This window comes from Bufo gargarizans, chromosome 2 (genome assembly GCF_014858855.1).
Source record: "Bufo gargarizans isolate SCDJY-AF-19 chromosome 2, ASM1485885v1, whole genome shotgun sequence".
In the NCBI taxonomy this organism is placed as follows: domain Eukaryota; kingdom Metazoa; phylum Chordata; class Amphibia; order Anura; family Bufonidae; genus Bufo; species Bufo gargarizans.
In genome coordinates, this window is record NC_058081.1 from 65,093,949 (window position 1) to 65,121,071 (window position 27,123).

A 27,123-nucleotide genomic window follows, 5' to 3' on the forward strand; every position below is an offset into this window, starting at 1 on the left:
CTTTCTTCTTTCTTCAGAACCTGGGTAAAGGAGCTGTGGTAACGTCACTGCGCAGTGACGTCACCACAGGTCCTTTTCCTCACAGATCAGCAAAGAAGAAGACAGAAGAGAAGCCGGGCTGCGCGAACAAGTGGATGAGGTGGGTTAAATTATTATTTATTAATTTTTTAACCCCTCCAGCCCTATTTTACTAAGTATTCTGTGTTAAGAATGCTATTATTTTCCCTTATAGCCATGTTATAAGGGAAAAATAATAATGATCAAAGTGGTTTACACCCATAGGAAGTGCCCACAGAAATTCCAAAAGGTATGGGGAAAGTAGTGCTCCTCTACTCAGTCCTTACATCCTACGCATCTACACTCTGTGATGGAGGAACCTCGAGGATAATTCCCCGCTGATTGTTGTTTTGTACGGCTGTAATTGGTGTTTGAATATTATGTTATAGCTTCAACCTGTCTGTTGATTCCATATGGTGGATTGCTGTGTGGGTACTCGCCTCTCTGTGACATGTCCTTATATAATTTGCTGTGAAGCTAGTGACTCCCCTGCGTGGGCTGTGACTGCTTCATGGTGTCATGATTCATGCCTGTTGTTAAACTTCAATAAAACGAGTTTAAAAAAGAAAATAATAATGATCGGGTCCCCATCCCGATCGTCTCTTAGCAACCGTGCGTGAAAATCGCACCACATCCGCACTTGCTTGCGGATGCTTGCGATTTTCACGCACCCCTATTCACTTTTATGGGGCCTGCGTTGCGTGAAAATTGCACAAAATAGAGCATGCTGCGATTTTCACGCAACGCACAAGTGATGTGTGAAAATCACCGCTCATGTGCACAGCCCCATAGAATGGAATGGGTCCGGATTCAGTGCGGGTGCTATGCGTTCACCTCACGCATTGCACCGGCGCGGAAATCTCGCCCCTCTGAAAGAGGCCTTAGTCTGTCACACAAGCAACACTGTCCGCATCTCTTTTTTCCTTTTACTCCTGAATCCTATATTTCGACCACTCACCAAACAGTCACGCAGATTTTTAGTGAGCCTGAATGTGATGAGTGGTTGAGGGTGCACTTTGTATATATAGGGTCACTGTTTATCATGTGCCAATTTTTTCTAATTAAAGTTTTATTCGCTTCCGAAACTGGGCTATATGAAAAGGAGAAAGTAAATCTTCTCTTTTGAGAGCATGATGCAGATTTTCTAATATTCACTATATGAATTATGTTGCACATTTTACCATGGATTTTAGTGTTTGCAATGGATAGAGTAAAAATGACACCTGGTCCGAAAAGATCTCAGTGTGGACTCAACCTTATGATATAATATAAGTACGGTAACTTCAGTATTGAAGCCACTTTGGCCAGGTCCTCCAGAGCGTCTTTTGCTCTTGAGGACCTGTCCTGTCCTGCATTACCCAGGCAACCCAACGATTTCAATGGGCACCTGTGTAATGCTTTCACCACAAGGGGCTGCTACAGAGAAATAGAAGCACCTCCTTCAGGGCAGTGGCATATAGAGTAGTAAGGGCCCCATAGCAGCAAGGATCAAACCAGGCCCCCTAGACAGGACAGAAGGGTTTCCACCTAAACCCTTTTCAATGACCCTTGGGCCACTTTTGCACTGCCTCATTTGATAAAAGTTGTTCCTTAGAGGGTAGAGTCCTGACCAAGTTTTCATCCTCAGTAGAAGAGGAGATGATCCCAACTAAGACTGGGCCCCCTCTTGCCCTGGACCCCATAGCGGTTGCATGGTCTGCTGCTATGGTAGTTACACCCCTGCTTCAGGGTTTTCCTACAGATTACAACTGATTGCCCAGGGATAAGGGGCACTTTGTAATCAGTTTTTTGTCGAAGGACCCTACTAACAATTAAGGATTGTACAAAGTGAACAATTCCTTTAATAGGCATACCACTATCCAGTCCAACACCGGATGGGATGTAGGGATAAACCCATGTATCATGATAGGATATCAATCACTATTCAGTGCTGGCATCAACCAGCACAGGGTAGTGCTAAATATTTTTTTTTATGATATAGGGTCTGTTCCCCCCTATGCAAACTCCTGTGTTGAACCCCTATGCCCACCTTGACGTAACTGTATAGTTCACGGTGTTCAAGGGGTGTAAGGAGCAGTCTCATGAGCTGAGCCCGCTGCTACACGGAGGATGCCAGCAGTGATATACAGCAGACACCCACGCACACTGACCAGGATCAGGAATGATCTGGAATAGCAACCAGAGGCTCCCTCTGACATCCAATCGGACCCACTGTGGTGAAATCGCAAGGCTTCTGACTGGTTGCTATAGCAGTCTTGGGACTTGTGAAGGCTCCCAAGGCCTGCCAGAGCGAACAACCTGTTAAAGGCTATGTACACCTTCGGGGGCAATCTTTTTATGATTGCATTTTACTCATTATGGGATAAAAATATATTTTTTTCAATTGGTCTTTATTAAAAATATTGAGTCCTTCTGTCACAAAGGGTTAACTGTTTGTCTAGGTACTTTTTACTTTCATTTTGTGCCAGTCATCTAATAAAACGTATCACTAAATTACTAAAAGGTCATAAACACTTATTTAAGCCACATTCTTATCAGTAGGATAAGGATTGAGCTATAATGAGTGTTTATAAGGTCAGAGATCACAAATAAGGAGCCCATCAGCTGAGCTACCTGATGGAACAGAGAGAAAATTCAGATCCTGCTATTAGAGAAACCCAAGGCTCCACAAAGACAGTGGTTAAACATTTTTAATAAAGACCAATTTAAAAAAAAAAATGGATTTTTAACTCAAAATGAGTACAATGCAATAATAAAAAAAAATTCCCCAAAGGTGCATGTAAATAGCCTTTAAGAGGTGTTGTCTGGAATTTTTATACTGATGACCTAAACCAGCACCCCCACTGATCAGCTGTTTGAAGAGGCCCATGGCCTCCTCACAGCTTACAAAGCACAGCAGCGTTCATTGAATAGTGGCTGTGCTTGGTACTGCATATCAAGCCCATTCACTTGAATTGGACTGAGCTGAGCCCAGGCCATGTGACCAATGAATGTGACATCACTGGCCTAAGAAGAGGACTCAGTGCCTGTTCAAACAGCTGGTTGGCGGGATGCCAGCAGTCTGACACCCACCATACTGAGTATAGGCCATCAATATCTCAGATGACTACTTCAAGCAGTAAAAAAAAAAAAAGTTTTAAATATATAAAAAATTCAGAATTAAAATCACTCCCCTTTACCTATTTTACACATAAAAATAATAAAATTGGTATCTCCACATCCAAAAATGTCAGAACTATTAAAATATAAAAGTACTTAGCCTGCATGGTAAACGTCATAATGGAATAAAAAATGAAAATGGAGAATCTGCTTTTTTGGTCACCTCGACCACTGAAGGAAATTTAATAAAAAGCGATAAAAAAAAGTAGTATGTCCCCCAAAATTGTACTTAAAAAAATTACAGCTCGTCCTGCAAAAATTAAGCCTTTAAATAGCTCCGTAGAGGGAAATATAAAGGGGTATTCTCAACACGCCGTTTAATACTTATCTGCTCCCGGCACGCTGTCCACTTCCTGGTTTCGGCACTCGGCAGGGGGCGGGCTCCATCTTGATTGAAGTCTTCTCCCGGCCGGGCCGCGCGCTGGACTGAACGCGCACGCCGAGGCCGCGCATGCGCCGTGGTGACTTCTTCCTGGCAAGTATACTATACTGGCCAGGAAGAAATCACCATAGCGCATGCGTGGCCTCGGCGTGCGCGTTCAGTACAGCGCGCGGCCGGCCGGGAGAAGAAAATAAGATGTCTGCGCACGCGCGGCCACCGCGATTCCTGAGAAGAGCGGTGGCTGTAACCAGGGGAGACGGAAGACAACAGTCTGGTAAGTATAGGTTTATTTTCTTCTAAGGGGTGGGAATTTGTTAATTAAATATATTTAGAAAAATGATCACTGTTAAATCATTAACAAATACCCCTTTAAGGTTGTAAAAAATAGCAGTGAAAAAAAATATAGTTTTTTTCCACAAAGGTCTTTCTTTTTCAAAACGTAATAAAACATAATAAAAACTATATAAATTTTGAATGGCCATAATCATACTGACCTGAAAAATACTGTAAGGTTGCTATGTCATTTTTAGCACACGGTGAGTATCATAAAGGCAAAATCCTAAAAACAATGGCAGAATTTTTTTCAATTTTACCGCACAAGAAGTTTTTTTTCCTGTAGTTCAGTATGGTAAATAAGTTTTTTCAATATGGTAAATTAAATGGTGCCATTAAATAATACACTTTGTCCCGCAAAAAACAAGCCCTCGAATGAACGGAAAAGTTAAAAAGTTATAGCTCTCTAGAGGAAGGGAGGAAACTAAGATGCTAATTGAACTGGTTCTGAAGGTGTTAACATGCTAGTGGCTCAATGCCACTTTCATTTTATGAGACCTCACCAGTATTGCAATCTTTTCTTCATTCTTCTCTCTTTGTATCTTCTCTTCGGCACATTCCTTCTGTAAAGAATCCATCCTGATTTAAAAAAAATATATACAAAATTATAAAAAATTTGGAAATAATTTGCTCTTGTGCAGAGCAATTCACAGTATGTTCAAATGGAAGTTTTAGTTGGTGGCCCGTATGAAGTGCTTTAAATATGGGTCACATTGGTAGGTGTCTAAGATCTGGGACTGGCACCCTCAATATAGTCTAGTATTGATGGATCTCATCTGGGGTGGACAGGAAATTTACAGTGCAGTACAATATATTGCCCCAAAATCTGTCCCTCTCTGGTGGCCATCAAAAGATTCAATTTGCTGTCCTACTCAGGGGCGTTGCTAGGTTAAAACACTAGGGGCCTGGGCCCCTGATGTTTTGTCCCAGGCCCCGAATGTCCTGCCTTCCAGCTAGATACAACTGTATTGCCATCTTCAGGACTGCAATACAATTGAATGTAATGCACTGGAAGAGCTGAAGAACCTGTGATGACATCACAGGTCATGTGACAAGTAAAACAGGCAGTGGTTGAGAAGGACCTGTGATGATATCACCATCATGTGACCAGTGCAGGAGAGGATGGCAGTGAAGAGGAGAAGACCTGAGGGAAGAAGCTGTGGTGATGTCTGCTACATGAGGAGAGGTGAGTGAAGGGAGAGGCAGAGCAATGCTGGGAGTTGTGGTTATTTAACTGGGACTGTATGTTAGGGCTGAAGGGAGGGATGTTATTTACATGGGACTGTATGTTAGGGATGAAGGGAGGTATGTTATTTTACATGGGACTGTATGTTGGAGGTGGCTAGGGAGGGGTGATGTTATTTACATGGGAATGTATGTTGGTGGCAGCTGGGGGAGGGAGTAATTTTATTTACATGGGACTGTATGTTGATGGCAGCTGTGGGAGGGAGTGATGCTATTTACATGGAACTGAATGTTGGAGGGGGCTGGGGCAGGGTGATGTTATTTACATGGGATTGTATGTTTAAGGCAGCTGTGGGAGGGGATGATGTTATTTACATGGGACTGTATGTTGGAGGCAGCTGTGGGTGGGAGTGATGTTATTTACATGGGACTGTATGTCAGAGGGGGCTGGGGGAGGCAGTGATGTTATTTACATAGGACTGTAAGTTGATGGCGGCTGTGTGAGAGGGTGATGTTATTTACATGAGACTGTATGTTGAAGGCGGCTGGGGGAGTGATGTTATTTACATGGTACTAAATGTTGAGGGGGTTATGTTTACATGGGATTGCATGTTGGAGGCTGTTGGGGAGGGGTGATATTATTTACATGGGACTATAGGTTGAAGGTGGCTGGGGAGGAGGTGATGTTATTTACATGGGACTGTATTTTCGAGGGGGCAGGAGAGATAGCGTGATGTTATTTGCATGGGACTGTATGGTGGAGGGAGGAATATAACTACAGGGGGCACTGCAAGGGGACATTATAAATACTGGGGGCACTGTAGGGGTATTATAAATACAGGGGACATTATAGGCGGTCTTATTACTAGTGGGGGCTATATAGGAGGGACTTATAGATCCGCCTTATTTCTACTAAGAGCACTATGGGGGCCTTATTACTACTGAGGGGTCTGTAGATAGCTTTATTACCACTGGGGGCACAATAGGGGGTCTTTTTTCTACTTGGGGCTCTGTGAGGGTATTATTAATGCTGTAGGGCTCTTCTACTAATGGAGGCACTCTTGGGGAGCATTATCACGGTTGGGGGCACTGTAGGGGCTGTATTAATAATGAGGGCATTCTAGAAGGGAATTACTATTGGTGGGACTATGAGGAGCACTATTACTATGGGGGGCACTGCTTTTTTTTCAGGATAGTATTTGGGGGTATTGGGGAGCACAGCGAGCAGCAGGATAACACTGTGGGAACTCGAGGTTGGGGGATGATGATAGAAATGTGAGGAAGCTAAGATGTCCGTGTGTCACACTCTGCAGAGAAGAGGCACGGCTGAAAGAAGTTGTACGGACCAAATGCAGAAGATGATGACAGAAAAGATCTAACTTAAAGGAGACGTCACCGGGAAGGCACTGTATGTGACAGGTATGTGCGGCTGTATAGAAAGTACAGCAAAATGCGGTGTGCGAGGGGAGGGAGGGCGACTTAGAGAACTGGGCCATATTCATTGGGGTTGGGTTCCGGATCTTTTGAAACCGTAGCAACGACCCTGGTCCTCCTCCAGTTCTCTCTGATTAAGATATAGAGCAGGGGGCTTAAGAGGTTAGAATTGGGCCAGAGCAGTTGAATTCAGGAGGATATGTGGATTGTGGCAAAGAGAAGTGCTTGAGTGGCCCTGACTGACAATGGGAGTTATGCAAACCTACATACACTAGTAGCTTTCCATAACTTGAATTCAATGATGAGCAGGACACGTTATCTGGACATGAAAACCAATTTTGCTACCTACATGTATTCAGTCTAAAGACCAACAGAGGTCTCCTTTGTTCTGATTGATATGTTTGAATTGTACTTTTGCCAATTTAATGTCTACCTTTTTTGTTTTTTACCTGCTTTGCATTTGTGTCATCTGGTTTGTCATCTCGGCTTGTAATGCCTTATGCATTTCCTCCACTTTGGCCAACTGGTCTAGAGCTTCCTGCATTTTCTCCTTCATTTTGATCATCATTCCCTCCAGATCCTTTTGTTTGTTCTGGTTTTCTGCTATTTGTCCCTTCATCTCCTGTAGGTCTGGCTCCTAATGAGATCAAAGATTATTCTAACTTTGCAACACATCCCGTATATACAAAGTGAAATAGACATATCTCTCTTCATTGTGTTATCTTTAGTATACTCTATTGTTTTTTTTTTAATATGATGGCTGTAATTTTTATTTCTAAGGTCATATAAGAGATATTAGCTTTTCAAGTCCTGCACTTTTGGCAGTGGCTTACTTTGGTAAAGTATAGTATAATGAGTGGTTTGGCAGAGTCTTCACAATAGAGCTTGTGGTCACTGATGGGCATCAGTAATTTTAGTCTGCCAGAATTGTTGGGAGAAAGAACTTTTGGGCATATTGAGTTTCAACATATCAGATTCTTCAATCTCGTGGGAGGCATGCCACTGCCAGACATGAGCTTATACACCATTTTCATTGAAAAAAACAAACGGGTGAACTCGTGGCGAACTGGGAACTAAAAGTGGCCCTGGAAAAAAAACTAACTAAAAGTGGCCCCATTTTGTAGGGAGGTCCAAATTAACAGAAGACAGGGCAACACAAGTAGGCAGAGTCAACAAAACTATGGTGCAAAATACCATCTCAGCAGAACCAAATAACACAGTGTACCACAATAAACTGCCCCAAAAGCTGCCACCCTGTGCCATCAATAGCTACCATCTTCTGTCCTCATCTTCCAGTTGTCTATGGAGCAGGGGGCTTAGAAGATGAGATGTGGCCACAGCAATTGAATTCAGAAAGGCCTGTGTGGTCACTGCCCGGGTACATGAGTACCTGATTCTCACAACGTTAATTACTGTTGAGAGCTCATTATGTACCCGGTCAGCAGCAGAGAGGAGGACTTGGGTGGCCCCATGGGGCATCGGCCCACCGGGAAATTTCCCTGTAGGGTCTATGGCCAATCTGCCCTTGGGTGAACTATGTGTGCATATTTATGGCCAGGAAAAAAAACTTTTGGTCAACTGAACTGAGCTATCTAAAGGTACCTTTACAAGAGGCGATGATCGGTATGTTTGAGCAACCAACGAGTCATTTCGTGGTGTAGAGAGTGTTTCAACAATGACCCTTTAGACGCACCAATTATTGTTCACAAAATCGCATTTTCGATCACATATTCCATCGTTTGTAAAGCATACTGTTACATTTACACAAAGCAAAATTTGAGTGGCGGGCTTAATCATCTGTATGTCACCACCAGACATCTGAGAAGCTCTGACAGACGTCCTTCAGAACCTCCTCCTTGAGGTTCCTTTTGTTTTGCTTTCATTTTCTCATCTCGTTAGCCTCTCTCAGCTGTCATGTAGTTGCACTGATTGCATCCCTTTAAATCCCTTCCCATACTGCATCACTTTGCGGTTTACATTCCTTCCTGGAGTGTGTGCATGCTGATGCTACTACTGAGTCTTCTACAGATAAGTTTTGTTCATTCATTTGTGTTTTCCTGTTTGCTGGATCCCAGGTGACCCTGACTCCCTCCGTATCAAGTGTAGGGAGCCGGTGGTCGTGTCCCCTGACTATTATAGGGTGTTTAGGTGTTATACAGTCGAGGTACGAGGATATGCGATCATCTACCATTGAGATTTTTGCATAGGCTGAGCAGTTAGGGAGAGAGCCAGGTCTGTTGCAGGGCTCTCCCTTTTGTTCCTTAGTTTTGGATCCAGTCAGTCGGATCTTCATTTTGTGTCTTCTAGTTTTCTGTACACCTTCCGTGACACTGTAATCGTGCGTGCAGTGAACGTTTCATGTCTACACGTATGTAATCGTTAACGTCCAACAATGATCTTTGTGCCCACACAAATTATTGAACCCACGAGAAATCTACCTTATTGTCGGTTGTCGCCCTACTGTTCATTGCTTTTACACTGGTCAGTAATTGTGCAGTTTCGCTTGATTTATCATAATTTACATGATAATCACCTCGTGTAAAGGTACCTTAAATTGTATGGCCAGCTTTATGCAAAGGTCAAAATGTAAGCAAAAGAATCCTCAGCCTTGGGCCTATTGTAGCTTAAAAAATATGGTTTCTATTCATTAAATTAAGACATTTAAAGAGGTTTTCTCATGAAATACAAGATAAGTAAAGCCAAAGGTTGGTTAACTTGGGCTTCTCTACACACATAACATTGACTAAAGTTATATAGGTGACTTGTCTTCGTTTCTGTTGGTTTTAAGGCATGGTTTCCAATGGGAATCTTCTAAGAATACCTTTTCTCCTACTTCAAAATTACCTGGCTGTCTTCTACTTCTATATTTTGCTTTACAAAGGGTCGCTCCTCATTCCTGCACCATGGTACAGTTGACTTCCGTCTGGGTAGAGTAGATGATTGCCTTGGTCGTGTTGGCTTCTGTATAACAAAAAATGACAACTATAAAGTTTTGACCACGTAAAACCAAACTGTTTAGCAAATCAGGCCTTTATAAAGACATTTTTAAAGTCACATTAGACTATACGGAGCACTTTTTAAGCTGGTATTGAATTTCATGTGCAAGAAATTTTGATGAGCAACATGCTAAGACAATTTAAGCTCAATGTGCCAGAATTATGACTTAAGTTGTGCCAATAAACTGGTCTACATGGTCTTACAGAACAGTTATTGTGTGTTTTAGACAATTTTTGCTTCTCACTCGACAAGGGAGAGTGACTTAGTGAAAGGGGAAATTTTTTAGTAGAAAGGAGGTGTGATGTAAGATGTGACACTGTGTGATGAAAATGTGCCAAAATAGTAAATGTCACGGCGGACTGGATCTCAGATACACAGACAACCAAATAAACAAGTATCTAGGCGAAATGCTGGGGAAAGGTCACCTCCTAGCAAATCCCTGACTTCTCTCCCTACGCTGCTAAGCCCACATTCAGACCTTCAAGGTAGGAATAATGTGTCCTCGTGCCTGGACTGCAAATACCCTAGAATCCCTGAGATGGTGAAAGGGGAGAAGGGGCAGAAGACACACAAACAGCCTAGACCGCAAATAACAAAAACAGAAACCAAACTTATCTGAGCTGGAACAGAAAATCCTTCCTTCCTTGAATCCAAGGCCAGACTGAATTCTATAACCTGCACGGCCCTCTGGGAGTGAAAGCAATTTAAGCCAATGACCCCACCCAGAGCACCTGAAGGAAGGCGGAACAAATGATTAGACACGTGCTGACAATCTGACAGACCTCCGCAGACCGTCCGAACAGGGCATGACAGTACTCCCCCCTTCTACGGGTGACCTCCGGACACCCCGGACCAACCTTATCCGGGTGGGTTCTGTGAAAAGCCCTAACCAGTCGACTGGCACTGACATCCAGCGCCGGAACCCACATCCTCTCCTCAGGGCCGTATCCCCTCCAGTGTACCAGGTACTGAAGGGAACCCCGAAGAACTCTAGAGTCAAGAATCCTGGAGATCTCGAACTCTAAATTTCAATCGACCAGAACAGAAGGAGGGGGCAATGGCGATGGTTCCACCGGTCTCACATATTTTTTCAATAAAGATCTATGAAATACATCATGCGGAAGATCCAGCCGAAACGCTACTGGATTAAACAGCGCAGATATTTTGTACGGGCTGATAAATCTTGGACCCAGTTTCCAAGATGGCACTCTCAATTTAATATTTTTAGTGGACAACCACACCAGATCACCCACACACAGGTCCGGACCAGTCACACGTCTCCTGTCAGCCATTCGCTTATACCTCTCACCCATCGTCTCCAAATTCACTTGTACCCTCCGCCAGATAGAAGACAAGGTAGAGGAAAATCTTTCCTCCTCTGGCATCCCAGAGGAAATAGTCCCAGAAAAGGTACCAAACTGAGGATAAAAACCATATGCGCCAAAAAATGGCGACTTACCCGTGGACTCCTCTGCCTACGGTTATTCAAAGCAAACTACGCTAGGGGCAAGAATGAAGACCAGTTCTCTTGATTCTCTGCCACAAAGCACCTCAAGTAGGTCTCCAGGTTCTGATTAGTGCGCTCTGTCTGTCCATTCGACTGCGGATGGAAAGCCGAAGAGAACGAAAGTCGAATGCCAAGCCGAGAGCAGTACGCCCTCCAGAACCTGGAGACAAACTGCGTACCCCTATCAGAAACCCCATCCGAAAGAATACCATGCAATTTCACGATATTATCAACAAAAATTTGCTCAAGAGTCTTGGCCTTAAGCAGACTAGTTAACGATATAAAATGAGCCATCTTGCTAAAACGGTCAACTACCACCAAAATCACAGTTTACCTGGAGGAACTCGGTAGATCCTGTAATAAAGTCCATGGACAAGTGCGCCCAAGGACGAGACGGAATAGATAAAGGAAGGAGTGAACCAGCCGGTCGAGTATGAGCAACCTTAGATCGTGCACAGGTTTCACAAGCTGCCACGTAATCCTGAATGCTCCTACGTAACCCGGGCCACCAGAACCTCCGGGACACAAGGTCACAGGTGGACTTTCCACCAGGATGTCCGGCAAGGACAGTATTGTGATGTTCCTTGAAAACCTTGTATCGCAGTTCTTCAGGAACAAACAACCTCCCTGGGGGACAAGAACCAGGAGCCCCCTCCTGGGCTCCCAACACCTCCATCTCCAATTCGGGATACACGGCGGAAACCACAACCCTATCAGCCAAAATTGGAGCAGGATCCTCTGAATCACCCCCCCAGGAAAACTGAGAGACAACGCATCTGCCTTGATGTTTTTAACCCCCGGACGAAAAGTAACAACAAAATTGAACCTGGTAAAAAACAGTGACCACCTGGCCTGCCTAGGGTTCAGACGCTTGGCAGATTGCAGGTAAGCCAAATTCTTATGATCCGTATAAACAGTAACAGGGTGAGAAGCCCCCTTCAACCAGTGACGCCAGTAACTATCTCCCACATCATAGTTCCTCTCGGCGACCGAGAGCTTCTTGGAAAAAAATGCACACGGGACCCACTTGCCAGGAGAAGAACCCTGCGACAGCACTGCTTCCACCCCCACTTCTGATGCATTCACCTCCACCACGAATGGCTGAGACACATCGGGCTGCACCAGAATGGGAGGAGACGCAAAACACTCCTTAATAGACCAAACAGAGACGTCGGCGCCCTTATTTGTCATATCAGTCAGAGGTTTAACAATGGCGGAATAGTTCAGAATACATTTTCTATAATAATTAGTAAACCCCAAAAACCGCATCAAAGCTTTCTGATTCTCTGGTCTGTCCCATTCCAGAACCGCCCGGACCTTTTCGGGAGTGAAAGCAATTTAAGCCAATGACCCCACCCAGAGCACCTGAAGGAAGGCGGATCCAGCACGATTCCAAAACAAAACAAATGATTAGACACGTGCTGCCAATTTGACAGACCTCCGCAGACCGTCCGAACAGGGCATGACAGTAAGCCAACCATCATTGTCATTTGCTCCATGGTTTGTGTGGCGATGAGTATATCACTGAAGGCCCCATTACACTGCCTGATGTTCGGGGAGATTATCGTAACAAGCATTCAGTCAGCGATAATTGGCCTGTTTAAAGGTGCTGCTGGTTATCTGTTGAACAAGTGAAATGATCGTTCTTTGGGCAACAGATCATTGGTGTGGTCACCTAAATTATCGTTGGTGGGCAGCAGATCGTGGTGTCTAAACAGCATTCTGCTGCCCACAAACAATTATTCTGTATGGTGGTGAGCAATGGCATTAGTGATCGCTCCTCACCATACTGTGGAGGAGATCTCTGCATTTCCTTCACTGATGAGCAGGCGATTGTCAGGAAGGAGACAAATGTCTGCTCCATTGAGCAGTGTAAAGGGGCCTACAGGCCACTTATTCGCTTCTGTAACTCTCATTCATTCATTCAACAAAGAAGGGTTAAGCATACATTGGCAACGCAGCATTGACCTTCAGGACCATGACAAACGTCATTTCAAAAACAGCAGCTGTCCCACCAGACATACCTGTAACCCGGCAATTAGACTTCCCTGATCATTGTGTCATAAAAAATATTTTTTCGGACAACACTTTATCATACAGAACCTAAAAGTATTAGAATAAAAAAATACATTGGAATATATTTGGCACAGGTCATGTTCGTACCATTACATTTGCAGTTCCGTCCTCCGGTTCTTCTTTCTCAGCCACAGAAGAAACATTATTTCTGGTCCTGCGTTCACGACCCGGCCTGGTCTGGGCCGGCACACTCTGCGTTCGTGTAACATGGCGTCTGCTCTTTTTCTCTCTTTCCTCCATCTTTGGAGGTGGAAGCAGTCTTTCCTTGATTAGGCTGCTCAGAGACTGGCTCTTTTTTACAAGTGGGCGGAAATGGCGCATGTCTTTTGGTAATATGTATTCAGGTTCTTCACTTTCTTCCTGACTAAGTAAACAATGACATTGTGAGCTGTTTACAGAATACACGTACTGTAGATCACTATCAATATAGAGGTACCTATGTACCGACCTACCTGCAGAAACCTAACCATGCATGCTTGGGAGATCCTGACGTTCTTGTTTATTGAGTGGTTTTTCGGACAAATTATTTTGGCGGTTGACTGCATTACACTGTCTGTAGCCACTTTAATAGCTTGATAATGTAAAGCTTATACATAAAAGACATCAGCTGCTGCTAGAAGAGTCTTGCAGCTGCTCAATTTCTTCTCCACATTGAAATAAACATGGATGTTCAGCTAGAGGTGAGCTTGTGTGTTTATGGTGGGATCAGGAAACATTGCTATTGGCAGGCAAGCTTGTTTATTTCAGTGAAGAGAGGGGAATATGCCAAGACCCTTAGGCAGCATCTTATCTTTCACAGGAAGAAAGGATTGGTCCAACATGTCTGATCCTTTTTTTCCCCCCACATCGTGAAAGATCTGGGAGGCCCCATACACATAATATTGTTGGTTGGTCTTACCTAAATAGGAGGAGCTTTAGATTATCAGGCTGTTAAGGTGGTCACAGACATAAGTGACTCCAGTTTTGCTCTCCATGCTAGTCCTAAGTGTTGCCTTGTAGCAAACACTAATCATTGACTACTCTTAGGACCTGAACGTCATCTGGTTGCATAGTTCATGCCTCACTGAGGACATTCTGGTTGAACCCCAGGGTACTTTGGACACAGTAACCCTTAGTTGACATTATGAAATCAAGCACTTAAAGTTATGACTACTTAAATGGGGTTTTCAAGGACTAGAAAAAGATGACCCGTTCCTTCCAAAGACAGCACTACACCTGTCCACAGGTTGTTGGTGGTGTTAGAGATCAGCCCCATTTACTTCAATGAAGCCGAGCTGTAATATCAGGCAGATAGAATGGACAGGTGTAGGGCTGTTTCTGGAATAAAGTGGCCATGTTTTCCTAATCCTGGATAATCCCTTTAAGGCTTTGTGTTTGCCTTTTCTCCATCGTATTCTCTAGGTGGGCACAGTCAAATCATGGAACAGAAACACTCCGATAATAATGGAGGCCATAATAGGTCTAGACATCACAGTGCATTATCGCAGGCCAGTAGTTTACTGTGATATTAACAGCAAGGCTTTCTTTCAAAAGCAAAAATACATCTGTCGCAGTACATTTCTATGTCATTGACCTGTTGTTTGCTGAGTCCAATAATTTAGGAGAAGAGCACATTAAAATCTGAAGTTTGCAAATAGTCTGTGTTGTTATGCATGATAACATTGGGGATTTTTTGGGGCAATATTGTCAAGGCTGATGTGCCCACTGGCTCTAATGTTACCTCTGATCCTGGGTGATGCATTCAGGGACAGGCAAACCCTCAGCTAAGGCTTTGAGGATTGTGGGCAAAGGCTCCAAATCGTCTTTCGTTTGCTACAGAAATAAAGACAAACATGCTACTAGTGCAACCTCAGCCAATGAGGTTCCATACCGATGTCTTAAAGGCAATGGACACCATCGGGGCATTTTTTTTATGATTTGCATTTTACTCATTTTCAGCTGAAAGACATTTTTTCAATTGGTCTTTATTAAAAATTTTCTGCAGTTTTTGTGATACATGGGGTTAGAAATCAGTCTATTTGCAGACTATTTCTCCTGAATTCCGTCAGCTCACAGCTCATGTGTAGCTCCCACTTTCTGACCTCATAAACACTCATTGTAGCTAAACTTTTGTCAAATTCATAAGAATATAGCTTAAATAAGTGTTTATGAAGTCAGGAGGTCAGCGATAAGAGCTCCATGTGAGCCATCAGCTGATGGAACTCAGGAGGGATCGTTGGCAAATAGACAGATTTTTAACCCAACGTATCACAAAAACTGCTGTAAATTTTTAATATAGACCTACTGAAAAACATATTTTTTTCCCAAACAGAGTAAAATGCAGTAATAAAAAAATTGCTCCGAAGGTGTTCATAGACGTTAATAAAGCTGAATTGGTTTTAATAAGTACCTGGTGGATGCCAGTGAATATCCCGCACAGCATATAATGAAGGGTAGAAAGTTCATAAGCCAGATCAACGCTGCCCTCATAACCCGTCACCGCAACCTCACTGTCGGGATCTGTTACTGTTTGCAGGAAGAGAGACATCTCATCCCAGTGCTGCTCCAGGAAGCCATTCATAAAAGACATGTAGTCCTCCTTCTCTCCAAACCTGTAGAAGCCCAATAAATAGCAAGGGTTGTATATTATTGTCTGGATCCACAACAGAACATAGTTAAAAGATATGTGCCATATACTATAGATGAGTTAGCATCTAATACATCACATAATGGAAATATAGCAAGAAAAATGTAACTATAGACACAGGTGCACATCCATAAAGCTAGCATGCAGACAGCAAATAAAAACGTATAGCAGCACACCATTACACATGCAAACAATAGAGCAAAGGATTAGGGATTATTCTGGATTAAAGTGCTATAATACCTACTATACATAGAAAATGGGAGCTCCTTGCGCACATTTTTTGATCAAACGTGTGTCGGGCCCATCTACCGGCATCAAGGTGGCTTCCGCAGATGGATACCTAACACTAGGTAAGGCAGTGTTAGGTACCCATCTGCAGAAGCCACCTTGATGCTGGTAGATGGGCCCGTCAGACACGTTTGATCAAAAATGTGTGCAAAGAGCTTCCATTTTCTATGTGTAATGGAAATACAGTCATATATATTCAGAGCATGCAAGATCAGGTCTGAACATTCAGAAAATACTCCTATACTTGCTATTCACAAGAAAAGAATCTGCATGAGGTAGCAACAATCATTCATCCCTATACAACAGAGAAAATGTTTTCATTTACATGCAGCTAATAAGTGGGGAAATGATCAGGAATGAACATTCCTCATCCCCGATCATTGCCCAACCTATCGGCCCATGTGAAATGGCCCTAAGGGTCAAGTGTGAGCAGGATCTTAGAACTCCCCATTGATTGTCTACTACAGTGTATCAGGGTAGATCAGCGCTATCGACTTGGATTCCAAGACAAAAGAAGGTTTCTTAATCTCACACGATTGTTATCTCACTGATACATTGTAACAAACCTCTGCTGTGTGAGCAGGGCTAGGTCACGATGGAGTTTCAGTCTCTGGTTGTAAATGAGAATGTTCCCATTCTAAGACATCTTGGAAATAGTGAAGATTTCAATCATGAAATGCCAGTATATTAGAAGGCTGGGCAATTGTACATCATATAATGATCAAGCAGTATTTTTAAGGTTGGACAATCCCTTTAAAATTCCATAAGCTTCTTTTCATGAAGTTTCAAAAACTTTACTTATTTTCTGTTTATTTTTATAGACTGTCTCATAGCCAGCTTGTATTGTCATTCAGAGCTGCATTCATAATTCTGTATTCTGCTGAGTCTGTATCTCTCAGCACCCCCTTTTTTTAATCAATGTCTGTACAGTAAGAAAGTGCGATACAGCAGAAAGCATTGTGTTATATGAAATCGGCTGTGCTGCTAGAGATGTGTCTCTCAATGGTTTAGAGTAGCAGAATTGTGAATTCAGCTCTGAAATATAATAGAGTCTGTGACTCAGCACAAGATAAGTAATGTGTTTGCAAAGTGACTCCACTTTGTATATAGATTTCATATGAAAGAATATACACTGAAATGTGATCTTATAAAGACAATCCCTGTCGATATCCCCTGTTAGGGCATCATTGAAGGGATCGCTAAGGACCTCCTCAACTTGGGCAACTACTAAGATGACCTATCCTTGGGATACATCATCAATATTCGATGTTTTGGACAGCCACTGTTGCTGGAAACTGTAAAGTGGATGGAAGGCTCTGTCCACTTAGTAGTTTCCAGCTCTTAGAATGGGATCTGAGCTGCAGAACCATAGCAGGCCACTACACAGTGGACAGAACCTTGTGCTTCCTGCTCCATCCACTGTATAGTTTCCAACGGCTGACTAAAACAGCTGATTAATGGGGGTGTCGGGAGCCTGAACCGCACTAATATGATATTGATGACCTAGCTTGAGGATAGACCATAAATATCTAAGTACAGGAAAACCCCTTTAAATATCACCTGGAAAATTTAAAGGTTATGTTGGATCATCACCTTGTGAAATTAGCCAGATTCTGTAAAACTTTGGCCACCAGGGTCAAGGCACGAGCAGCAAGAGGATGAGGATGTTCAGGTGAGAGGTGAAATAGTCCTGGGGAAAGGATAGCTGGACACAGGAAACGCAAGAACAGGCAGGCACTGACCAGTCGGAAACCCAATTCTGGCCTTCCTCGCATGACAACTTTTTCTTGCCAGCTGGAAAACACTGCCAGGAGATCCGGCGGAAAATCCCTGTAACAAACCACCAAAAAACATGAAAAGAGATATGTTAGGTGATTAAAATACTTAGGCTATGTAAAAACAATGGTGGGCCATCTATCTGACATTTATGATGTACCTGGTGATTATGCCATGGTAAAAAACCTCTTTAACATTTGTGCAAAATCAATGGTGTACTAAGCTTGAGGTTAGAGGTGTTATCCACTTTGGACAATACCTACTAGTTAGAAGGGTCCCTTGACAATAAGCTGATCACTACCTCAGCAATCAGCAGTGATCTGTGAGAAAACCCAGCAGTAAGTCTTCGTGCTCCCTACAGCGCCACAACAGGGGAAACTAACAATTACACCTTGACCATTCTAATCAATGGGATATATGTTTAATGTAGACAGGTCCTCCAGAGCAATAGATGTTCTTTTGAAACTGCTCCTCAGTCTGGTCAAGACATGAAGATCCTGAACTGGAGCAACTGGGTTCTCTAACTGGGTGTATAAAATGGGTTTTCTAAACCCGTTTAACTCTCCATTGTCTCTTCTCTTGTGCACTCAATCACAGAGTTAGGAAATGCATCACTCATTGGACAGCTGTAACAGTTGTTCCAGGTAGTACGAGGCCTGGATGGGCCTACCATATGACCCTGGGGAAAGCATATGCATATGGCTCGGTTAAAGGGTTTTCCCACCATGGGAAGTTCTGGTATATTGGCCCGCCTATGTTCTAAAGATCATTGGAGTTCCCAGCAGTTGTACCCCTACCAACTAGTAAATTGTGTCATGTACTTTGATCTGAAAACCTTGTTAATAGTTGAGTATAGATCAAAAGGTACATCCCACTACTCTATATTTATGCATGTCTTCTATATTTGTGTATTCATGATTATATATGTAGGCCAGACCCTTCATTGATCCTAACATTCAACTTTGTGGATGGACAAAGAGGTAAACTTAAGGCTTTGTGTGTAAGATTCGATCACTGGTCGTGAGGTGGGTCATGGCTGCAGCCAATGAATGGCTGATCGGCATCACAGACATTTTCTGCCATGTGGAGACAGCAGAAGGAAGTGGAGTGCACCAAAACTAAAGTGACGGGAAATCAATAAGGTACCCCTAGTACAGTTTTTTTCTTGCACAGGAAGACCACTTCCAAATTGTACCAAATATTGAAAAAATATATACCGTAGTTACATAGTTGTTAAGTTTGGAAAAAGAACCATAAAGTCCAACCTGTAATCCTGCTATATCGATCCCTGGATCAATGTCCATCTTCCTTTTAAAAAGGGGTTGGGCCAAAGTGAAAGAGTGTGTACAACAAGATTTCTATACATTTTCATAAGTCTCAATGTTATTTTGAATTAAAAAGTCATTTAAACCTATTTTGAAGCCATCTCCCGTATTTGCTGTGACCAACTACTGTGGCTATTGCAGAGATTCACAGCCCTTACTGTAAAGAATGCTTGTCGCCTCTTATGACTGAATCTCTTTTTCTCTAGTCGTAGGGAGTGTCCCCTTGTTTTTTTAGGGGGTTTAGCACAGAATAGCCTCCCTTGATATTTTTTGTATGGTCCATTTATTTATTTGTACAGGTTAATCATGTGCCCCCTTAGGCTACTTTCACACTAGCGTTCGATCGGATCCGTTCTGAACGGATCCGCTCATATTAATGCAGACGGTGGCTCCGTTCAGAACGGATCCGTTTGCATTACCATAAACAAAAAAAAACAAAAAAAAATTTTGGTTTTGTTTTTTTTTGTTCATGATAGTGCAAACGGATCCGTTTTGACTTTACATTGAAAGTCAATGGGGGACGGATCCGTTTGAAAATTGAGCCATAGTGTGTCATATTCAAACGGATTCGTCCCCATTGACTTACATTGTAAGTCTGGACGGATCCGTTTGCCTCCGCTGCAAGCAGCGTTCAGGTGTCCGCCTGCTGAGCGGAGCGGAGGACAAACGGTGCCAGACTGATGCATTCTGAGCAGATCCGCATCCACTCAGAATGCATTAGGGCTGGACGGATCCGTTCGGGGACGCTTGTGAGAGCCTTCAAACAGAACTCACAAGCGGAGCCCCGAACGCAAGTGGGAAAGTAGCCTAAGACGTCTTTTTTCAAGGCTAAACAAATTCAGTTCATTTTATCTTTGCTCATAACTGAGATCTTCCAGGCCCTATATGAGTTTAGTTGCCCTTTGTACTTTTTCTAACTCCAGGGAATCCTTTTTTTGGACTGGTGCCCAGAACTGAAGCGCGTATTTCAGTTGAGACCACACCAACACTTTGTATAGAGGCAATATTACATCCCTGTTCTGCGAGTCCATACCTCTTTTAATGCAAGACTAAATCTGTTGGCCTTAGAGGCAGCTAACTGGCATTGCATGCCGTTATTTAGTCTATGATCTACTAATACACCCAGATCCTTCTCAACAAGTGACTCTCCCAGTTTTACTATGGGTCATATGCTGCATGTAGATTATTACCCCCCATGTGCAGAACTTTACATTTATCTACATTGAACCTCATTTGCCAAATGGAGGCCAAAACAGTAAGTTTATTCAAGTCAGCTTGTAAGTTATTAACATCTTCCATAGACTGTACCATATTACAAAGTTTGGTGTCATCTGGAAAAATAGAAACAGCACTATTAATCCCATCCATTAACGAATAAGTTAAATAATAGCGGACCCAGCAGAGAACCTTGGGGTTCACCACTTATAACCGGGGACCATTCAGAATAGGAATCATTGACCACAACTCTTTGGATACGATCATAAAGCCAATTTTCAATCCAATTACAAATTATATTTTCTAAACCAACAGACCTCAATTTACCTATTAGTCGTCCATGTGGGCAGGGCCTGCGTTAGGGGGGGCAAACTGGGCAATTGCCTTGGGCCCCCATCACCAAAGGGGCCCCCTTCCAGTCAGTGGCTGACGTTCGGGTTGGCAGCCCCAGGCCCAGCACCACTGGGGGGGCCCAACGCTGACCCATCGCTCGCGCCTGTGCCAGGATGCAACACAGTGAAGTGTGCGCGGCTGCCATTGCGCTCATGGCACATAGGTAAGTATTTAGCTTTTCATTTTTTTTGTTTGTTTTTTTATTTTATGTGCCAACTTTGGGGGACATGGGGGGGACACACAGGAGGACATGTGAAGAGACAGTACATTGGGGGAAATTGCAGTATGGGGGCAAATTACTATGTGGGGGGGGAAATATTATAGTGGGATTACTGTGTGGGGGCAAATTATTATGTGAGGGATTACTATGTGGGGGAAAATTACTATATGGGGCAATGTGAGGAAAACTACGGTGTGGGGGAAGTGTGGGGTAAATTAGTATGTGGGGGCAGTGTGGGTAAACTACTGTGTGGGGACAGTGTGGGGTAAACTACTGTGTAGGGGCAGTGTGGGGTAAACTACTGTGTGCGGGCAGTGTGGGGTAAATTACTGTGTGGGGGCAAACTACTATATGGGGGCAGTGTGGTGAAAATTATTGTGTGGGGCAGTGTGGGGAAAATTACTATGTGGGGGAAATCACTGTGTGTGGTGGTAAATTACTATGGGGGATTGCTATATGGGGCAGCGTGGGGGGCCTTGCTATTGGGGAGGCACTGTAGGGGCAATTCTATTATTTCTGGGGACACTATACAGGGATTATTACCTGGAGCACAATATAGGGTGTTATTATTACTGGGGGCACTCTATAGGACATTATAACTGCTGTGGACACTATAGGGACATTTGGGATAATTTATCAAACTGGTGTAAAGTAAAACTGGCTTAGTTGCCCATAGCAGCCAATCAGATCTCACTTTTCATTTTTGACAGCTCTTTTGGAAACCCAGTTCTACTTTACACCAGTTTGATAAATGACCCCAATTATGACTATTAGGGTCACTATTTTTTCAGCAGTATAGTACCTGTGGCATTGGGGGGCACAACAGGCACAGTATTGGGAGTAGCAGCAGGATGACACTGTGGGGACACTAGGATGGGGAGGTTGATGCGGCTGAAAGAATTTGTCATGGCGGTCTGGGTCAAACGGAGGAGAAGAGGAAAGAGAAGGTCTTCATGACAGGAGATGTCCCTGGATGTAAGAGGTATGTGGTCACTATGACATGTAGAAAGTGTTTTTAAAGGAGAGTTACAATTTAAAGGCTATATTTGTTTGTCTTTCCAACCTGCTTCTTTTCAGTTAATAGGTTTACCTGGGAATTTGATATGGATGGACTATCCTCAGGATAGATACAAATAGTGATTTAGAAGCAGCACTGTGCGGTCTCTTGATGGTGCATATGTTCAATGCAACAGCCTCACCATAGGCCCTTGATCCATCAGGCCATGTAGTATGCATAAAAAAGAAGAAATGGCTCCGGCAGCATTCCGCAACATCCAATATTCTTTTATTGTAACCTCAAGACACAATACAGCAACGTTTCGACTGCAGAACAGTCTTTGTCAAGCCTGACAAAGACTGTTCTGCAGTCGAAACGTTGCTGTATTGTGTCTTGAGGTTACAATAAAAGAATATTGGATGTTGCGGAATGCTGCCGGAGCCATTTCTTCTTTTTTATGCATATCCTCAGGATAGGTCATCAGATCAGTGGGGATCCGACTCCGGACACCCCTGCTGATTAGCTGTTTGAAGAGGCCATGGCGCTCACAAGAGCTCCGGTGAGCACTGCGGTCTCTTTATAGTTCACCAAGCCCAGCGCCGTACATTAGACAGCAGCGATGCTTGGTAATGCAGCTCATCTCCTTTCACTTGAATGGGTCTGAACTGCAACTAGGCCATGTGACATCAATGGCCTCCCAACAGTTGATCGACAGGTGTCCTGGGAGAAGGACGATAGCCGATCTGATATTGACGACCTATCCTAAATATAATCTTATACACCTTGCTGGTACTGTATTACACTGCAGTTTCTCTGCACGAGAATCTGCGTGGAAAAACCTTGTGTAATCCGCAATCAGTGCAGGCTATGTGTGAATGTGTTGTTTGTGCAATATTTATTTTGGGGCCCCACTTAACTTTTGCCCAGGGCCACACTTTGTCTAAAACCGGCCCTGCATGTGGGACAGCACCAAACGCCTTTGCAAAGTCCAAAAACACAATATGGACAGCCTTCCCTCTGTCCAGGCTTCTACTCACCTCCTCATAAAAACAAATCGGGTTAGTCTGACAGCGTCTGTTCTTAGTAAAACTCATTATATTATTGACAGTTACATAATCCAGTATGTACTCCTGTAGAAGGCCCTCAAACATTTTCCCCACTATGGATGTTAAGCTTACTGGTCTATAATTGTCTGGTGAAGACCTAGCACCCCTTTTGAAAATCGGCACCACATTGACCTTCCGCCAGTCTCTTAGTACAATGCCTGTCATTATAGAATCTGTACATTTTCTGAACAGAGGCAAAGCAATAACTGAACCGAGCTCCTTTAGAACTCTAGGGTGTAATCCATCTGGACCTGGGGCCTTGTTTACTTAATTTCTTTTTAGCATATTAAGGACCATATCTGCAGTCAGCCAGGACAGTATGTTATTTGAGGTATTTATGCCAGTGGCACCACCCTCATGAGATGGCCTCTTTTCTTTTGTATATACAGAGACAAAAAAAACAACATTTAGGAGCTCTAACTTCTCACGATACCATCATTTAGGGGTCCTACATGTTCTGACCTTGTTTTTTTTGCGTTTATGTATTTGAAGAATGTTTTAGGGTTGTTCTTACTTTCTTTGGCCACCTGTATTTCATTGTGTATTTTCATAGATTTTATTACCCCCTTAGATACGGTAATTTATTTAGTTCTTTATACTTTTTAAAGGCTACAGCTGCCCCTTCCGATTTGTATTTCTTAAAGGCCCTCTTTTTGTCATTTATTGCACTTTTGACACTATTTGTTAAGCCATGTGGGGTTTAATTTTATTTGCTTGTACTTTATAAGTATATAAATATAAAATAATGATTTGATAAATATATAAGGTGAGGTCTAATATACAGGTAGGAACAGGGGCGTAACTAAAGTCTCATGGGCCCTTGTGCAAGAGTTCAGCTTGGGCCCCTCTTCCCTCAGTGGTTTGTGGCCAGGGGCCAGGGACCACATAGCCTTCCTGCTACCTGAGGCAAAAATTGAAATGGTACCCCCCTCAGGCCAAATTCTTGATCTAACCCCTTCCCTCCAGCCAGAGGTGTAACTTGATGATTCTGCATCCCAGTGAAAATCCATGACAGAGTCCTCCCAGCATGCAGTTTCTATAATACAGGTGTCTTGACACAAGGGTCTTTGACCCCTCAGGCTCCGGGGCCCGGTAGCTACTGTTACCTCTGCACCCCCTATAGCTACGCCTCTGGGTAGGAATCAGCAGTTCACTAAGTTTCGTCATGCACATTTTTTCCCCAGCTCGATAAAAAGAGGGACATTTAAGAAACAAAGAGGGACAGGGGCACTTGGGTCAAAAAAAGGGACTGTCCCTCCAAAAGAAGGACACTTGGGAGGTGTGCATAGAGGTAGGCTAACAATCACACCCTAGGTAATATATGCATAGTTCTTTGAAACACAAAATGTAAGTTACACCTTATAAACTGTGTGTCTACTAAGGTCCCACTTGAGTACCGTATAGTCTATTGTAGGCCTTAAATGGGTTGTGCATCTTTTGGTGGGGAGGCAGATGTACGTAGGGAAGGATAATTACTTGCTTCCCAGTGCTGGCTCCTTCGCTCTATCTCCTCAGCTGCTCCGCTGGGCTTCCTTGGTGTAAACTTCCTTTTTGATGCTGCTGCAGCCAATCACTGGCTGCAGCGGTGACCTGCTCCTCTTGGATCATGACAAATGGTTACGTGACATAAGGTTAGCAGATTACTGCTGCAGCCAGCGATTGGCTGCAGCAGCTTCAAACAGAAGGTTTACTTTCAGGGAGCGAAGCAGAGCAGCCAAGGCTGTGGAGAGAAGGAGGTAGGAGCCAGCACCAAGAAGTAGGTAAGTATGCTTCCCTTTGCAGATCTGCCCAGGAGGAGGGTTTGCCAAAAATCTCTTCAAAGGGGTTATCCAATAGTAAAAAAAAGCCCCCCCATATGCCGGGCCCCCCACACTGAATATACTTATCCGGGTTCCTGATCCCTGCGCTGCTCCTGGTCCCCGGACCCCCCAGTGTCGGGGTGGCAGCCAATGGCAGGTGTGGACGCGAACAAGCCTCCCAGATGTTTTCATCCGGGCATGGGGAGAAGCAGCAGCGGCGGTGCGGGGACCAGGAGCGGCACAAGGAGCGTGGACCCGGTAAGTATATTCAGCGTGGGGGCCCTAGGGGGCTTTTTTTTAGGATTGGATAACCCCTTTAATGTCTACACAGAGATACCACTGATTGATTATTTGCATTCTTGGAAGTGCCATTTTAACATCAGGCGCTAAGAGCAATCTGATGTAAGAATGCTAACGCCATTGTACGAGCTCAACTAAGTCAATAAAGATGTATCTGATTTGTGTCAGTGACAGACAGCAGAATTGTGAATGCAGCTCTGGACTGGGATAAAGACTGTAAATCAGGATTAGGCCGTGTGCATTCCGCATCATGGATCACGGACCCATTCACTTGAATGGGTCCGCAATCACGGAGATGCGGAACAGAGGCACGGATCTGAACCCCACGGAAGCACTACGGAGTGTTTCCGTGGTGTTTCTGGCCGTGCCTCTGCACCGCAAAAAAGTACTGCATGCACTACTTTTTTGCGGTGAGAGCCGTCGGATGCGGATCGCGGACCCCATTCAAGTGCCCCACGGTCTGGGGTCCACAGCACGGGCACGGAGCCCTAATGTTCGTGTGCATGTAGCCTTAGTGTAATATGAATTATGCTGGGTGTTTATAAATGTTCTCAAGTTATGTCGACCTAATATAAAGCGTTAGGAGGAGATTTATCAAACTGGTGTAAAGTAGAACTGGCTTAGATGCCCATAGCAACCAATCAGATTCCACCTTTCATTTTTTACAGCTCCTTTGGAGAATGAAAGGAGGAATGTGATTGGTTGCTATGGGCAACTAAGCCAGTTCTACTTTATACCAGTTTGATAAATCTCCCCCTCATACTGTTGTACAAGGGTTTTGATAATAATGGTACTATGAAGTGGCGCACTTTTGCGACTGCGTAATGCTCTCCATAACTTCTTCACAGCTCCTCCATAAATGTTCTTTATTCTCATGGAGCTCTTCTGGTGAACATCTCTGTGGGTCGACCTCATGGCTCTCCATTGAAGCGTATATGCGTGTTATAAACGGGCCTAGGCAAAACATAAGTTTTTCATATATTATTCATTCTTGCCCGTAGTTTGTTTGCCTAAAATGCTTGGCATTATTTATAAAATTAATATTTTGGGTTTTATGTTAGCAATAGTATAAAAATGTATTAATTGTTTTCTCTTTTTTTTTCTTTTAACGAAGATATGACAGATATGATATGTTGGTTCTATATCTATGGCTTTAAAAGGGGTTATCCAGGACTAGAAAAAATTGGTCTTTTTTCCAGAAATAGCACCTCACTTCTCCAAAGGCTATGTCAGGTATTGCAGCTTATGCACGTTCACTTGAATAGGAATGAGCTGTAATACCAGCCACAGTCCTGACAACTGGAATTCGTTTCTGTAGGCAACACTTATGATTTTGCTGCCTAAGGGTCCATTCACACGTCCGTTGTTTCTTTCCTGATCTGTTCCGTTTTTTTCAGGAACAGATCTGGACCAGATCTGGACCCATTAATTTTCAATGGGTCCTGAAAAAAATCTGACATTGTGCTGTCCGTTTTTTTTCAGGACCCATTGAAAATAAATGGGTCCAGATCTGGTCCAGATCTGTTCCTGAAAAAACGGAACAGATCAGGAAAGAAAAAACGGACGTGTGAATGGACCCTTAGGCCTCATGCACACGGCCGTTGTTTGGGTCCGCATCCGAGCCGCCATTTTGGCGGCTCGGATGCGGACCCATTCATTTCAATGGAGCCGCAAAAGATGCGGACAGCACTCCGTGTGCTGTCCGCATCCGTGGCTCTGTTCCGCAGCACCGCAAAAAAAATATAACATGTCCTATTCTTGTCTGCGATTTGCGGACAAGAATAGGCATTTATATTGCCGGCGCCTGTTCCGTTCCGCAAATTGCGCCTTCCGTTTTTTGCGGATCCGCGGCACGGGCGCCTTCCGTTTTTTGCGGATCCACGGTTTGCGGACCGAAAAAAACCGCACGGTCGTGTGCATGTAGCCTTATATGAAGCCTTGAGGTAGC

The 27,123-nt window shown here is 43.7% G+C and overlaps 1 protein-coding gene across 1 annotated transcript in view; it reads right to left on the bottom strand.

Moving 5' to 3' along the window:
• LOC122927335 (RAS protein activator like-3-like) overlaps positions 1-27,123 on the bottom strand; it is a 73,390-nt gene that overhangs the window by 8,267 nt on the left and 38,000 nt on the right. The window contains exons 11-18 of the mRNA XM_044279074.1: positions 25,985-26,129; positions 17,638-17,874; positions 15,520-15,721; positions 14,851-14,942; positions 13,218-13,494; positions 9,395-9,511; positions 7,000-7,187; positions 4,435-4,510 (exon numbers count right to left, since the gene is read on the bottom strand). Of these exons, the coding sequence (XP_044135009.1) occupies positions 4,435-4,510; positions 7,000-7,187; positions 9,395-9,511; positions 13,218-13,494; positions 14,851-14,942; positions 15,520-15,721; positions 17,638-17,874; positions 25,985-26,129 (1,334 nt within the window). The remainder of the gene's footprint in view (positions 1-4,434; positions 4,511-6,999; positions 7,188-9,394; positions 9,512-13,217; positions 13,495-14,850; positions 14,943-15,519; positions 15,722-17,637; positions 17,875-25,984; positions 26,130-27,123) is intronic.